General features: G+C 42.6%; 1 protein-coding gene across 2 annotated transcripts; it reads right to left on the minus strand.

Moving 5' to 3' along the window:
- Positions 1-88: 88 nt before the first annotated feature.
- Positions 89-13,883, minus strand: si:ch211-149e23.4 (synaptogenesis protein syg-2). 2 transcript variants are annotated; one of them, XM_031297592.2, is made up of 14 exons: positions 13,736-13,883; positions 11,234-11,551; positions 10,764-11,072; positions 5,703-5,984; positions 5,472-5,610; positions 4,926-5,098; positions 4,535-4,816; positions 4,093-4,401; positions 3,709-3,993; positions 3,410-3,572; positions 2,505-2,665; positions 1,892-1,967; positions 632-659; positions 89-487 (listed from the first exon to the last, which is right to left on the minus strand). In XM_031297592.2, exons 1-14 carry the CDS (start codon positions 13,800-13,802, stop codon positions 338-340), a joined length of 2,742 nt encoding a protein of 913 aa, XP_031153452.1. In that variant the 5' UTR covers positions 13,803-13,883; the 3' UTR covers positions 89-337. The 2 variants fall into 2 exon arrangements, with proteins under 2 accessions (XP_031153452.1, XP_031153451.1); XM_031297591.2 differs by having other exon boundaries at positions 11,234-11,557; positions 13,736-13,871.
- Positions 13,884-15,593: the final 1,710 nt, after the last annotated feature.

Here is a 15,593-nt window from a genome sequence, read left to right on the forward strand (position 1 = left end):
TCAGTATATGGTAACAAATTCAACAAAAAAAGTTATTTGGATGATTTTATTGACAAATACTGGAAAATACTATGAGCATTAAAAAATGTACAAAATTCAAGTAAGATGAAAAAGTGCAAAAGTAATTAATGCATTTTAAAATTGTTAATGCCAATCAGTCAAAACTAAACACCTTAAAAATATTTCATATTTCAGCACATTAACAGGATTATTTCACTTCTAATGCTGAACTCATAAAAATACACTGAAATCATAAACAATGCTGCAGTTCCAGTAAGCATATCTAGTTTGTGCACAATGTAAAGCAGAATGTGTAATCCAAAGCTCTTTTTCATCTTCACACTGTGCTCTTGACGTCAATGACTATAGAGTAACTGATCAGCTGAGCGTATTCCTTTTTGTCGTTTTCCGTCACTGCTGGCTTCTTCACCCCAGGAGAGCCGGGCTCTTGCATCAGAGATGTCAAGGCCGAGAGTGACTCCTGCTTCTGAATTTTTTATATATATAGGAAACACGTTGAGTGTTAATAATAATAATAATAATAATAATAAAAATAGTATGAATTTACAGGATTTATTAACATATTTCTAAAAGGTAAACAAACTTGCATGTTAACTGAATTTTGTCCTACCTTATATTGTGTCCTGCCATTTACTTTGCTGTGAAACAAAACAAAAGGATTGTATGAATCATGTCAATAATCCTGTTTTGAGTTGCTATTTGTTTGAGGAACTTGTAGGGCTGAACACCACCACTAGGTGGCACTGTGACTTAATCTGACACACTGAGCTGTGTTCAAATGGGCAAGTTGCAGGTGTGAATGCATTATGCTACAGGAACAACAATGGAGATGAGTGGTGACATGAGGTCTCAATATGGATCTTTGATGTCAGAAGCAGCAGCTCACTTTGTACATTATGACCTCAGTGACATCAACTTAATGAAGACCTGCAGCCGTCAAAGTGTGCCCAGTACTGGAAGGGGAGGGTGAGGGGTTGACGTTGGTCCCAAAATAGTTTTTCTCCCGTGGAGTCATGTTTTCTTGTTTACGCCTGTTGTACACTGTGCGACTGACCTTCCCAAATTAGCCTGACAGGACCCTCCCACTGGAGCAAGGGATAATGGGACCGAGGCTCTGTCAACCAATGGCACCTTGACCAAATGTTCTGACCAGGGAGCCAGGCCTGTTGAAATAGCTTCTGAACTGCTGTTATGCATTGCAGGGCAGCTTTATTCACAGCAAGGCCTGATCTGATCCTGACAAACATTCATGAGAGATGTTAGAAGTGGCTGTGAATGTTAGAATGTGGAAACTTCTGCAGGCTGAAACCATAAACAGTTTTAGGATCGTGAGAGATATCCCACATCAGTCGTAAAAGACGAGTGACTCACTGATTTCCCCCCCAACAGCAATAAGATTAAGAGATGGATTTGTGGATTTTTCTCATTGATGAATGGCAGCTTGAATTTCATTATATTAATAACTTCCGAAGATGTGGACTTTTTTTTAACCTTCTACCTTTGCTTTTGCAATGTGGCATTGATGATAAAAGGTCCAACAAACAGCAGTCTACTGCAGATAGGTGCCGAAGTAACACTGCTAAAAGCCAGAGCAGGACACTGGAAAATAAATCTGTTTATCTCACAGACATAGGGAACATTTTCTACCTGTCTACAAGCAGATCTGTGGTGCAAAGACACCTGTCTGTTTCAACCACATTGCTTCCTGTTTGTGAATAACAGTGATGCTGGGGTTTTGGTGAGTTGAGTTAACGATCCGCGCATCCTGTTTGTCTCGTATCGTATGCCACCGGCAGCGTTGCCCTCATTTGCCTGTCAACACATCACCTGCCGAGCTGCAACCTGTCACCTGTGGAGGCATTTAACTCACCAGCACACCCAGAGGGTGACGGCGAGGATGACGAGGATGGCCAAGGCCGAAAACGCACAGATCATGGCCGCAAGTACTGAAACACAAACATACACACAGTTGTCAAAGCCACAAAGTCTCAGCAAACCTCATATTGAAACTGAATATAATTGAATTCAATTGTATTTATAGTGTCAAATTATTCAAGATTTTTATTTGCCATTTGTGCATACACCAAACAGTCCAGGCACAGAGGATTTCTTGTGCATGCTCTTTGAGTCAAGTAAAAAGAGTCAAGGGCAAAGAAAAGCACACCGACTAAAATAGAAAAAGATTATACAAGGTAAATAAAATAAGACAAAAAAAAACACGTAGATACTATACAAAAGAGTGCACAAAATATAATAAGTTATGAAAATTGTAACTGGAGTATGAGTAATACTGTAAGTTATCTCAGGACACTTTACAGATGGATTAGGTCTAGACCCCACTCTATAATTTACAGAGACAATTGCACTTAGTGCTGCCGTGGCGAGGAAAAAAACATACCTCAGCATGTTGATATGCTCAGAATGTCTGGAGTAAACAAGTCACTCTGATTGTAGATGGAAAATACAACATGGTAAGTACTCACCAAAGTGCTTGTCCTTGCTCGCCACCTCCACTTGAATGTTGACTGTGGCTGTGTGGTGATAGAAGGACGCCTGGCAGGTGTACAGGCCTTCTTCCTGCTCTGTGAGCGCTGGCTGGAAGACCATTGCAACCCCGTCCATTTGGACAAATGAGCCATCACTCCTGAAACACAGATGACTTAACTGAGTTTGTCTTTAAAGGATTATTTTAGATTTGTCTTATTGTGGACAAATCACTTGAAAAGACGAAAAGCCAACAATGTGTTTATCTCTCAGTCGTTTCTGACTTCCCTACTCTGTCTGCACCCCATTACTTAAGACATACATGTTAAAAATTGCATCACCAAAATGTGTAAAAAACTAAAGTTTGTGTTTTAAAAAGGCTCAGTAGGCCTACTTTCCTAAATCAGTTGGGCACTGTAGTTTTTAGCAAATGTTATATAATGTTGTATGTCTCAAATATGTTAACAGGCGGGGACTATTTTCAGCTGGGGATTAATACACATTTGGTGCCTTAGTGAGTATTCACAGCAGGACGTGTGTGTGGAACTGACTCAAAATAAACTACAGCGCCCACATTTTAATAGTTTTTGGACAACAAAGAACTGTGGTACAGAGAAATAAACTGTATCAGGCTTTGGCTACACCAAATTGTTGGTTTTGGTCCTTTCATGGGATTTGTTGACAATAAAAAAAAAACAAATATAGAATATCTCCAAACTTATACTTTAATGTCAAAATGATACTGGATGCTAGATCCATGTCGTGGAAACAATCCAGTTTATATTTTCTGGCTGAGTGTGTTAGCTCCTTTAAATGGGGGGGAACATTGAATTTTGTGCAGCACACTGTGCATACAGGTGCTTCCTCTCAATGACTAGGTGCTAGATAATAGTGGCTACACCACCTTCTACAGTTGATGATGTACTCTGGCACGTTGCCTTCGACTCGGAGCAGTACTCTCTGGTTGTGATGATTTTCCTGGAGAGACAGTCTGTGTGCGATGGTTTCACCACTGTAGCGGCTTTGCAGAGGAGTCGTGTGGTTTAAGACTCTCACAGCGGAGATATCTGCAGAAAAGTCAGTTAAATCTTGAAGATGAACCTTGTACCTTTGGATCACTGAATGCATTTATGTGAATTACTACATTTGGAGTAAGTGAAGTGTGCAGGTGTTGTGCATGAGTATTGTTTCTGCTAAACTCACAATATCTGGGGATGTGAATGGTCTTTTTCTCTGTGGCTCCATTTCCAAAATGATACACACAGGTCAGGTCCTGCCCCTCATGATAGGCCAGAGGAAACTGATAAGTCAGCCTGGCTTTAATGACACGCCCTTCATACGTCGAGTGCAGGGATGTTTGGCCTTTGGCATTTTCAGGAAGGACCCAGGCGAGGTTGTTCCCGACACCCTCCCCTCTGCAGTCACACACTGCCAGCCAGAGGTGAGAGTCCTCCTGTCTCACCACAGACACATTCAGCACAGGGGCTTCTGAAAAAGAAAACAAGGGGTAACAGGAAAGGAGATGAGCAGCTGTGTGAGTTTGCATGAGTCACAGAGAGAAAGATCTCAAAGAAAGAAATAACGTACTGTGCACAACAATGTGTATTGTTCTTTTTGCGGGTGCCTCCAGGCTTGGATGCTCCACCCTGCAGGTCACATTCTGACCAGAATACAAAGAAGACAAGAAGTGCGCAGAGCTCCGGGCCGATACCAAACCATCAGCCTGGACTTCCATCTCAGACAGAGATACATGAACAGAACTGATGCTATCACCGTTTCCAGCATGCCAGGTTATGGTTGCTGCAGGGGCAACGCTGTCCACAGAGCAGTCCACCTTTGTGTACTCGTCACCATCCTTCCACTCAGTGCTGGAGTTGATGGCGATGTGTGGGCGAGCTAGAAAGAGAAGTTAAACCAAAGGAAGTGAGGGGTTTCTTTTGAGACGAAGATAGAAATCTATGGGGCTTATACGGCCAAATATGTCCACTACTCAGACAAAATTTTCCACCGCTTGATTTGTCGAACATACCGCAAAGAGGGAGGGTTATGCTTCTGTTCACTGGCTCCTCAAACGCAGGGTGATTTATCACACACTCTGCAGTGAGCTCCAAAGGCGTGCAGGCAGGGAGGAGTAAAACTCCTTTGACAGAGTGGCTTCCATTATGAGAAGTGAAATTGAACCAAGACACTCCAGACACACCCTCTGGTAGAAGCCAGGACATGTTGGCTGCGGGAACAGCATCAGCTGCTGAGCACTCAATCACCCTGTATCCATCTTCAGTCTGCAAATCAACTCGTACTGTGGGAGGAACTGAGAGGAGAGAAGGTTCCACATCAATATTTCAGTCAGACAATGCAGAAAATTCAAAATGTAGTCATGAAAGTCTTTTAAGAAATAGTATGCAAAGAGTTTCACCTACCAGGCTGTGTAACGTGAGGTTTAACCGTGACGTTAAACTTAAGTGTTGCATTCAGTTGGTGATAGGAGAAGACGCATTCATACAGGCCGGCATGCTGATGCTCCACAGGACCCTGAACTGTGAGGCTGCTGCTGCCAACCAGCTCCACGCCTTTAGGCAAGGGCCCATCATCTCTAGAGGGAAACACAAGCAAGATTACAAAGAGGAATTCATGCTTCATTTTTAATGTTTTACCAATATTAAAATATGACTGTTATTTCAATCAGGAAACATGTCTCAATCTGGTTCCTGCTGTCTATCACTTGTGGTCTGGTGCCACCAAACGTGTCACCGCATCCTCCACAGGGTACGTAGTTGTTTCAGTCTACATGTACGTGAGAAGAAAATACTGATGTTAACTGTTTCCATCAATATGTTTCTCCTCTTATTTCCCTTTATTTTATTTTTTTTTCTCCCAAGAATAAAAGAAAACAAGACACACACACAAGGAGAAAATGCAATACGGGATAGAATTTGCAAGATTTTACATGACCAAATATTTCTCACTTTTTGCAGGTAACGTTGTAATGTGGCACATTCCCTGTGACCTGCAGGCTGATGACCGTGTCACTCTGTCCTTCCTGCAGCTCTAAAGACTCAGGGTCTTGGAAGTCATCCCTGTTGCTTCCCAGCTCTCCGGACAAATCTAAAAAAAATAGAAAGCACATCTGTGTTTTCTGTAACTTCTACCTCATGAGCATCAGCAGTTTTCAAAGGTGAAACACTGATAATACTCACAAAAAGATGGCAGTTTTATGACTCGGGACACTTTGTGTGTAAATTTGGGGTGGCCAAACACACAGGTGACATTGCGCCCCTCGTACACTGTTGCAGGGAGGAGGAATGAGCTTGTTTGCGTGTCTGTGTCTGTGCTGTACTCTCTCTGCGGCTCTTCGTCGGTGTTCAAAGCCAAGGAAATGTCAGTGTCAGGTCTCCCTCCAGATGAAATGCAAGAGACCACCCAGAACTCACTTCCTCCTCGTTGTACCATCTCTGCTTTCATTGTCACATTTGGCCTTGCTAAAGAGCAGGAAGAAAGGTGAGAAGAGTTATTCTTTCACAAGGTCTAATGTTTATTTCCAAGCAAATTAAAAAGTCAGATATAGAGTTGAGGCTCAGAGTGTTTTTCTTGAATAGGAAGCCAGGGCCGGATGAGCTGAATGTTAGCTAAACACAAGCCATGAGGGGCTTCTGCTTGGGGTTTGGAGAGTGCTGACTTGGGCTTATCACCTGTCCCATCTGTTGGCTGGGCTGCAGCTGAGAGCAGATGTCTGGCCCAGCTGCTGTCCAACCAAAGCTGAGAGAACCGCAGGTTTTAATGCAGGGACCAGCAGAGATTAGAGTCTATTATCAAATACATTAAAGTTGTGGTGTCGAACAACTGCCAGCCATCCCTAATGAGTATGAGAAGTGAGCTTGGGTGTTGGGGAAGTGTACGTACGCTTAAAGTGAGTTAAAGCACTTTGGCTTTAAAAATTGTCATCTGTTAACACCTACAGTTCTGTGTGGATTTAAAACCACTGCAGTTTGAAAATTACCTAAGCTGCAGTACTTCAGTGGAGTGTGAATGTATCACGGACAAAAGAGCTGGCTGGCCTGGCTCGTGCTAATGGGATCGTTATCGTACAGTCTGGCAAATGCACAGTCTGTACTGTATCCGTGCAGGGATCTGGACGCTCTGCGCTGCTTAAAGTGCCTAAAAAACAGACCTTAAAGCTATAGTGCATAGTTTCTGACGCCCCCATGAGGAATTCTAAGTAATGACAACAACACTGTCGGCCTGTCCACATGATACAAGCCTTCCGTGATCGCACACTCGCCCCCACCCCTCCTCTACGAAGTTGCTAGTAGCCAAGGAGGACACGGAGGATTAAATACACATGATGGACTCTTCAGAAGAGGTAATTTATCTTAACTCAAGTTTCTGCACGGGAAAGTCTTCTGAACATAGCCATACTGAGAAATCCAGAGAGAGTTGTGTGGAGCTGATAGTCTTAATTAGCTTTGTAGCAACTAATTTGGCAATGGCTTGAATGTAATGGACGTTTATTAATATCAAAAAGTTACGCACTAAAGCTTTAACGCGTGTAAACCGCTTCAAATGTAGGGCAGCCAATAAGTAGCCCGTGACCACTTGGGGCAGTGGTGACCTAGAGGTTAGAGAAGCGAGCTTGAGACCAGGAGGTTGCTGGTTCAATCCCCAGACTGGCAGGATAACATCTGGGTGGGGCTGGGTGGTTGTACTGAGCAGCTTCCAAGTATGAATGTGGAACTGTGTGAATGTGACAGGTCATCGTTGCAAATGAGAAATTGTTCTCAATCGACTTAGCTGGATAAGTAAAGGTTTAAAAAAAAAAATTGAATCTGACAGTACAGTAGGAGAGCATTTAAAAGGTTTAGTGTCATTATGCTGCAACATACAAACGCATTAACTTGGTTGGTTTGGGCCACCATTTTGTCTCATGTGTGCCATAGGCAGCGCATGTAACATGGGAACCAGAGCCTACACATTGGGTGTGAACTTGAACATTACTGGGTCAGTTGAGGGGACAACAAACCAAACTTGTGAGGGTTTTTTGACAGTGGTGTTGTGCCATTTGTTTAAGAACCAGAGCACACCACCTATGACGAGTGTATGGTTAAGTTGTGTCTCGTTTCGAAGGTTATGTAAGCAATGTTCCTAAGGTAGCAAGTTTACATACATAAGTCAACTGTAACTATAAAATGAAAGAATGTTTTGCTGCCTTGTCATCTTTACTAGTTAGGTAACTAGCTATAGACTGAGAAAAATTGTGCAACTTTGACTATTCCATTTGTTTTTATTGTCTAGCTTGCATCGCATATGCTTAAGTGATTATTGGGTCTTCAAGGCTTTAAAAAAAACATGAATTTCTACCGGATTATGCAAACTACGAATATTCTATTTCCTCACAAAAAAATGGCGGCGCAACGTTCCAGTGCACTCCGGCACCAGTACACCACTTTTTTTTCTATCTTTGTTACCAGCTGTTTCTAAGCTTGGGTTGTACTATGTGCATGTAAAAAAAATGCTCATTTTGAATCTGGATTATATGATTGTTTTGGCCACTTGGTGGCAGCAGACACAAGTAAATACAACATTAACCTCGCATTGCCAGAACTATCTCTACAGCTGTCAGCGCTGAAGTTTGTCTGGCTACACCGCCACTCTATTCTGGAATAGTGAAAAGAACTCTGGCTTGTTTGTCCTTTTAACCAATCACAACCTCCTGGGCGGAGCTAAAACCCGGATGCCCTGACTGTGTCCTTGCATAGAGCACAAGGGGGTAAGCTTCGCTTCATAGCTCGAACCTCCTATAGTGCCATTTTGATGCTACAAAGCGATCGCCCCCCGTTAGCATTCCATTGACTCCCATTCATTTTGGCGTCACTTTGACAATAACTTTACATCTGAAGCGTTTAAAGACTCTATTTGTCCATTGTTTATTTCTAAAGAAACACGACAATGTATAAAAGGCTCCATTACCTTGTATCTCACGTTATGGCTCCGTAGCAGACGTTTTTGTAAAAATAGGCTACCGATTGTGTCATAACCACGAGACTTACTGTCTCATAGTAGAGGAATTACTGTATAGTACAGGAGAAGCTCGCAGGCAGTTTGGACTTACATTAGCTGTTTACGTTTAATTACTAATGTTAACTAGCATTTTAGTTGGCAATAATTAGCCTGTGTCCATGTTATCTCCTTACATATACCTACGCTCTCTGTCTCTGCTAGATTGGGAATGATTGAGATTTCTCTTGGCACAGCTACCAGAAGACTTCCAACTTTCAGACAGGTTGCTCACGTCACATTTACGTCGTCTCTCTCAGTTGGAGGCTGCTCAGTAACGCTCAGCGCTCACCGGAAAAGTGCTTCTAATATCCTTCACTGGTCTCCGTCCAGAGACACGGGATCTGGTGGTCCATTCTATATACTGTCTATGATAGAGCATAAAGCATAGACAGTAAAAGAAATGGACCAACAGATCCCGTGTCTCTGGACGGAGACCAGTGAAGGATATTAGAAGCACTTTTCCGGTGATGGCTGAGTGTTACTGAGCAGCCTCCAACTGAGAGAGACGACGTAGATGTGACGTGAGCAACCTGTCTGTCAATCATTCCCAATCTAGCAGAGACAGAGAGCGTAGGTATATGTAAGAAGATAACATAGGCACAGGCTAATTATTGCTAACTAAAATGCTAGTTAACATTAGTAATTAAACTTAAACAGCTAATGTAAGTCCAAACTGCCTGCGAACTTCTCCTGTACTATACGGTAATTCCTCTACTATGAGACAGTAAGTCGCGTGGTTATGACACAATGGTTAGCTTATTTTTAGGCAGTCAATGGAATGCTAACGGGAGGTGAGAGCTAGGTAGCATCAAAATGGCGCCATAGGAGGTACGGCTTGTGGAGAGAGGCTTACCCCCTTGCTGTGTCCTTGCAAAGTAGATAGCGGAGATAGCATAAGGGGAGGGACCTCCGATCGTGAGAGACGCACGGGATGTCTGGCTTTATGTAGCAGCAATGTACATCCGGTCAGTGAGACTAATACAACAATGACATATAACCTTCAGCATATACAGGGCAACATTCATTTGGAGACGCGCTTCTGGCCACCTGGTGAATGTAAGTTCAACATTCTCTCTCTTTAAGCTCTGTTTTTGACACCAACTTCTGAGGTAATATCTGGCCTTTTAGCTGCTAAATGCTCCACTATGTTCACTAGCTAGTCGCTAACTGTGTCTGTCTGATGGTTGGTGCTGAGCAGGTAGCAGACAGTGAATTAATCAGAGCTCTTTCTCTGAAAACAGCTGCCTGCTGTCACAGAAAACAATGCTTGTATAAGTGAACCACAACAGAATGGTGTGGACGGACCTGAAAACCAAAACAATGACCTGAAAAGATGCTCCGCAGAGCTGAGAGAAACTGCAGAGTCAGGTCATAATTCTCTGTGGACTCAACACTACGACTGACCCCTTTTTTCATTTGATCCACTGGTTATATAAAAAAATATATAGATTATAGCAGGTTTAACATTGTCAGGGTACCTGATTAAAGTCTATGGAACAAAAAGTTTTGAAAGGTGAGTGTGCTGGATTTCGAGTTCCTTCTCACTTAAGACACATTGATCCTCTACACCTATCATTAATACTTCATGGTATGAACATGTGAGTGAATGGTTTTGGTCTAAAAAACAATTATCTGTAGAAATGCAGTTAGCAAATCGCACGCTGCACTGTGGTATGATAGTAGTGGTAGTTATTGATTGCTGCTGCATTATGGTGTTCCATTTGCTTGACAGCAGTAAAAAGAGTGCATTCCCACATGAATGCATTGCATTGTGCAATGTGATTTATGGTCTGTCACTGTGTATGTGGAACAGAGTGGGAAGGAACAGCTAGCATGAAAAATCAGCAGGAGAAAGTTATTGTGTAGTGAGATGCTGAGTCATGATGCACGATTACATAACTCTGACTGGTGACGCAACACAATAAGTCACCTCAGCGTTATTATGGAACCCACGCAACTTATAGGCAAGACCCGCCCTTCAATAGCATTCACACACTACTATTGGCCAGGCGTCCAAGCTTACGCAAGGTAACGTAACCCGATTTGTTCAGCTGCTATCCCCTGACCAATCAGCTATCCTAATCTTAACCACTCGAGGTCAATGCCTAACCCCAACCAATCAAGCTGCTTTGTAGGGCGGGACTTACTTAGATGGACAAACACTAACATGACACTGACACGCTCAGCTGCGAGTGTGGGCTTACTGTAGGTTTCCACCCTGGCTGTGGTGAGTTTGGGGTTTGGGAGGGTCGGGTGTTGGACCAAGCAGATCACGCTGTCCTCTTCCTGCAGATGGGTGGGGAAGCGCAGGATGCTGCTCAGGGTAGAGGTGCCGTTTGAGTGAGTGGTTTCACTCACGTTCACAGTATAAGGGTAATCTGAGGGAGGGCGGCCGTCGACCAACCAGCTGATCTGAGGCACAGGCCTGCCACCGACCGCAGAGCATGACACCGACTGGTAGTGAGAGCCGTTTATGGTCTCTGCATTCACCAGAATCTGCACATCAGGCCGAGCTGTGAAGGAATTAAGAAAACATGTCATCCTCGTTAAAGGATGTAGGCATCAAACTGGTGGTGCAGCAGTTATAGAGTTAGAAAACTTTAAATTATGGCAACCTCATCAGGCAATGGTGAATGAATAAAAGAGTAAGACACACATTATTGGCTTGGCTTACCTACTACAGTGAGGAACAGGCTTTCAGAAAAACCCTCTTCCTCTGTTTCAAATTCGCAGATGTATTGTCCCTCTACTTCCACACTGGAGACCTTCATCTTAACTGTGAGGTTGGTAAGAGAGGCTGGGTTTGAGAAGTCATCGCGGCTAAATGGTTCGCCATTAGAAAATCCTGCCAGTCGCAGTCGCTTGGATTTAATCTGACGTTTCCACTGGGCGCGCTCAATCTCTTTCTCTCCCAGATATCTGCAGCTCAGGTAGGCATCCTCTCCCAGGACTGCTGTGAGGTTGTATGGGATCTCAAGATTTGGGTCTCTATCTGGACCTGAGACAAAGAAAAACACAACTTTCAATAACAATGAAAGGTCATAAATTCACCTGAACAGCCCTAAGCAGAAGGTGACTGCAGCTGACAGAAAATAAATTGGCGAGAGAAAAAAAATGGAAAATAATTTTTTATTGTTTTAGTACTAAAGGATTATCAGGCCACAGTAAAATAAATAAATCGGAAACTGGATATTGAAATTACAAGTTGATATTGTAAAATGGCATTGTGAAAATGAAAAATCCTAAAATAGAAAACCTTAAAAAGTAAATGCATAAGCTTAAATGCAAATGTTTAGATTGAAATGTGCAATTAAAACATATATGAAGGTTAAATAGAGTACATAAATTATTAAAATATGAAGGTATCATTTTGTTTTCTTCATTTCCCTCTCTCCTGTTTGCATTTGTCATTTTCCATATAAACTAAAGTACTATATTGGAAAGATTTCAATTTTGACCTGATGGTAACGCTAGATGAAAGGTCAGGGCGTTAACTAAAGTTATTAAAACACATCCTGAGGGGAACATGAATATCTGAACTAAATGTCATGGCAGTCCATCCTATAGCTGTTTCTTTCACTCAGGACCAAAAATGTCAACACCATGGAAACGCTGGAGGAAAAGTCGAGGGATCAGCTAAGTCAGTTAGCGTCATCCTCTGGGGACCATGGATGTCTGTCTACAATTACATAGCAATCAATTAAATAGTTGTTGAGACATTCAGTCCGGACTAAAGTGGTGGACCAACCCAACAACAAACCAACCACTAGCATGGCTCACAAACATGTAACCCAAAAACTGACATGAAAGTTATATACAGAGCCCTCAGACAATCAAATGGCTGAAGACAGGAATTGGTCTTTGTGCACACAGTGGCACCTGACTAATGCAACCTTGTCACCTTAGTGTATAGGAAATAGAGGACTCCATTATGTTAATGAAATGAAACCAGTCCAAAAGTTACGCCCGGATCCATACCCAGACACCGACGACCGCTTCCCTCCAAACTGTTGAGAAACCAACCACGGTTTGTTTTCAGAGGAAAGGACATTTAATAGAAGCTGACATGTTTTAACACTTGCAGAAAGGACACTGTGCAGACTCCAATGCATACAAAGTCCCTTTCATCTTGCTTCCTCTGCTAACTTTATTAAAGTGCACTTGAGGACACAGTTTGCCCCATCAGCCAGCTGAAGCCAAGAACCTCTATTCAGCTTTAGATACTGTACATGATGATTAAAATGATGCTGCTGCACTGCTTCCTTGCAGACCACAGAGCATACAGCCAGCTGCTGCAGTCTAAACTGAACTGTTTGCATCAAACACTATAAAAGCTGAAACGCTGTTGGTCTTCCTATACATCACAGCAAATGGAAACAATGTGGAGAAGCCTCCAAAGCCTTTTAAGAGGAAAGGACACAGGGAGAGAAATAACTGTGCTGGATCAGTTCAATTATGCCTCGTGGGTTTATAATTCATTTGCCCTTGCAAGTTATTGCCAAAATAAATGTCAGCCAAGCATGGAAAAGGCACACCTTAAGGACACAAACTAAGTAATAACTGAAAGAAAAAAATCAGTTATTCATGCACTGCATCGTATTTCCTGAGCCCCAGGGTCTTCTTTTTCTCACCAAACAGCAACCGTTCCTTCGCAGACTGGGGATGTGGTAAACAAATAAGACTTTTGACTTTTGAAAAACATACCTTTTTCGCATGTTTCGCTTAGAAACTTTCATCTCCAGCTGGAAGTCCCAGTGACAAAGACTTCACCTAAAAACCATACTGTAGAAAATCTAAATAAGTGTAGGCTGCAGAGGGGTTTCCCCTTACACAAAGAAAAACCTTAACGACCCTCATATATTAACTTTTAAAGGCTGTAACGAAACTAATGTGGTTTTAGGTGACACCACTGGTCATTAATAATGAACTGACTACTGGAGTGACAACACCAACATGCCATCAGCAATATATTGCAGAAATAATTTAGTGCCTTCAAGATGCATCCAGCATGTGGCTTTATTGCCTGTGTACATTTATAATTGGACTAATCACTTAGGAAAACCATAGCAGCACTGTTTAGTGTAAATGCCACAGGTTAAACAAGACCTCAAGGGCCAGCAAAGTAAGCCCATAAACAGCTGACAGTCACAGACGGATTATAACCCTGCAGACTTACCCAAAATTTCCAAGCAGTGAGCAACATTTAGGACAAAACCCAAAAGCAACAGCCCTGAGCATCCCATGATGGTGTCATTGAGTGAAATAGAGTTGGATCAACTGACTGTATAGCATAAGGGTATTTAAAGGGTGTGTGAATGTGTGTTCTGTGGTTTATGGTTGGAGGTGTACACCTTCTACAGCTGACACTACTGTGCGCGCGTACACACACACACACACACACACACACACACACACACACACACACACACACACACACACACACACACACACACACACACACACACACACACACACACACACACACACACACACACACACGTTTTCTCTGAGTAGCCATGCATGTGTGTCTGTTCAGTTACTCAGCCACCCCATATAGCCAGCTCCTTGGGAAGTGGTAATGCATCATTCATACCATCCCTGCAGGGGCGCTTAGAGACTGCCTGTGAGACAGCTTGCTACTGCTGCTCATGCCCTGCAGTTTGGGAAATCACTCACTTCTGGGTATTGTTTTGATGGCATAATGCTCCTCTAATTCACTTTGAGGCTGTATGTGTTTATTTTCCCCCAGTCAGACTTATTTGCAAAGTGCAGTTTGTCACGCTGTGAGGAAAACTGTGAAAATAAATGTGGGTGAGAAAGTTAAAGACGTTTTGCACGGGGCTCAGCATTGCTGGTCTATGTGAAGTTTACTTTTTTATTTCCTGTTAAAGTTGATCAACTTTAGTGTTGAGTCATCAAGACCACAGGAGGATGACAGTGAATGAAATGACCTGACAAAAAAGCTATTGCTGCCAACACATTTAGATTTTGTGTGGTTTGCAACGGCTTTTTGAATCGTCTGGTATGAAACTGCCAGCCGTAGTGAGACATTTTGTAGCCTGTGAAAGTGGGTTTTACAACAAAGAAAACTGATGTCTCATCCTCTTTCTCTCTCTACCACACACACTAGAGCAGAGTCAATCATCAGGAGGGCCTACACCACACAAACATCTCTTTTAAAAGCCTAAATTGCCTTTTCATCCACACACACTTCCCTTAAAATGCTGCATTTAAAGCCACAGACATCTTTCCTTGCATGGTAAGTGGCAGAAGCTCTTAAATACACCTTCAATTCAGGAGTTAGACACCTGAAGCATTTATGTAAGAGCAGAGAAAGGAGCATATTAAGCAACATTCAGGGGCTACCTTTTGTCTGTGCAGGATCAAATTCAGATGTCTAATCCTTTAAAGTTATTTATTACACGCACATTTCACCCAAACCTCTATTTGAAAGTCCTTCAAAGGGTTTTAAGAAATTTTTATCCAAGTGTTAATCAGCCGCACAGATAGAGGAGAGAGGTTTTGTCTGCATGATCTAAGAAAGTTAAGCTCTTATTACTTCCAGTCTTGCTCTCTGAGTGACGATGATTGTATCTCCGGAAGGTAAAACACAGTTCAGTCTATTGCCGAAGTTACATGCAACACTTGATTTTGGAGGGCAAACACTTCACACGGAGCCGAGTCTGTCTCTTAAAACTCGGTGTAATCACAACCAACAAGCAATTCTTTTTCCAGCTAATTAAATAACCTGAAGTGGTTATTTCCTGAAGTTGCAGGCGGACGTGGAGTTTGGAGAGGGAGTCTGGAAACCTTCAGCCTTTTCCGGGTGTTTCCTACTGTCTGCAAGCTAATGCATTTTACTGACAATGAATTGTTAACATTTCACAGACAAGGTACTTATAGATTTTACAGATGTACAACTGGCATCCTTTTCACCTTGCTGGCTTACTCTTTATCACTTTGTCTTTGGACACACATGCGGAAAGTCAGCTGGAAAAAGGTAGTTGGTGATCAGCCAGTAATAATGTGTGTGC

This window comes from Sander lucioperca, chromosome 5, assembly GCF_008315115.2.
Source record: "Sander lucioperca isolate FBNREF2018 chromosome 5, SLUC_FBN_1.2, whole genome shotgun sequence".
In the NCBI taxonomy this organism is placed as follows: domain Eukaryota; kingdom Metazoa; phylum Chordata; class Actinopteri; order Perciformes; family Percidae; genus Sander; species Sander lucioperca.

Bases quoted from the DNA above. Each gene is read 5' to 3' on its own strand.
- si:ch211-149e23.4 (XM_031297591.2), bottom strand. From the start codon at position 13,802: ATGGGATGCTCAGGGCTGTTGCTTTTGGGTTTTGTCCTAAATGTTGCT. The intron at 2,666-3,409 runs GTGGTGTAGCCA...TCTGTGTTTCAG, and splicing joins TACATCATCAACTGTAGAAG to GAGTGATGGCTCATTTGTCC. The intron at 660-1,891 runs GTGAGTTAAATG...TTTGTTTCACAG, and splicing joins GTCACCCTCTGGGTGTGCTG to CAAAGTAAATGGCAGGACAC.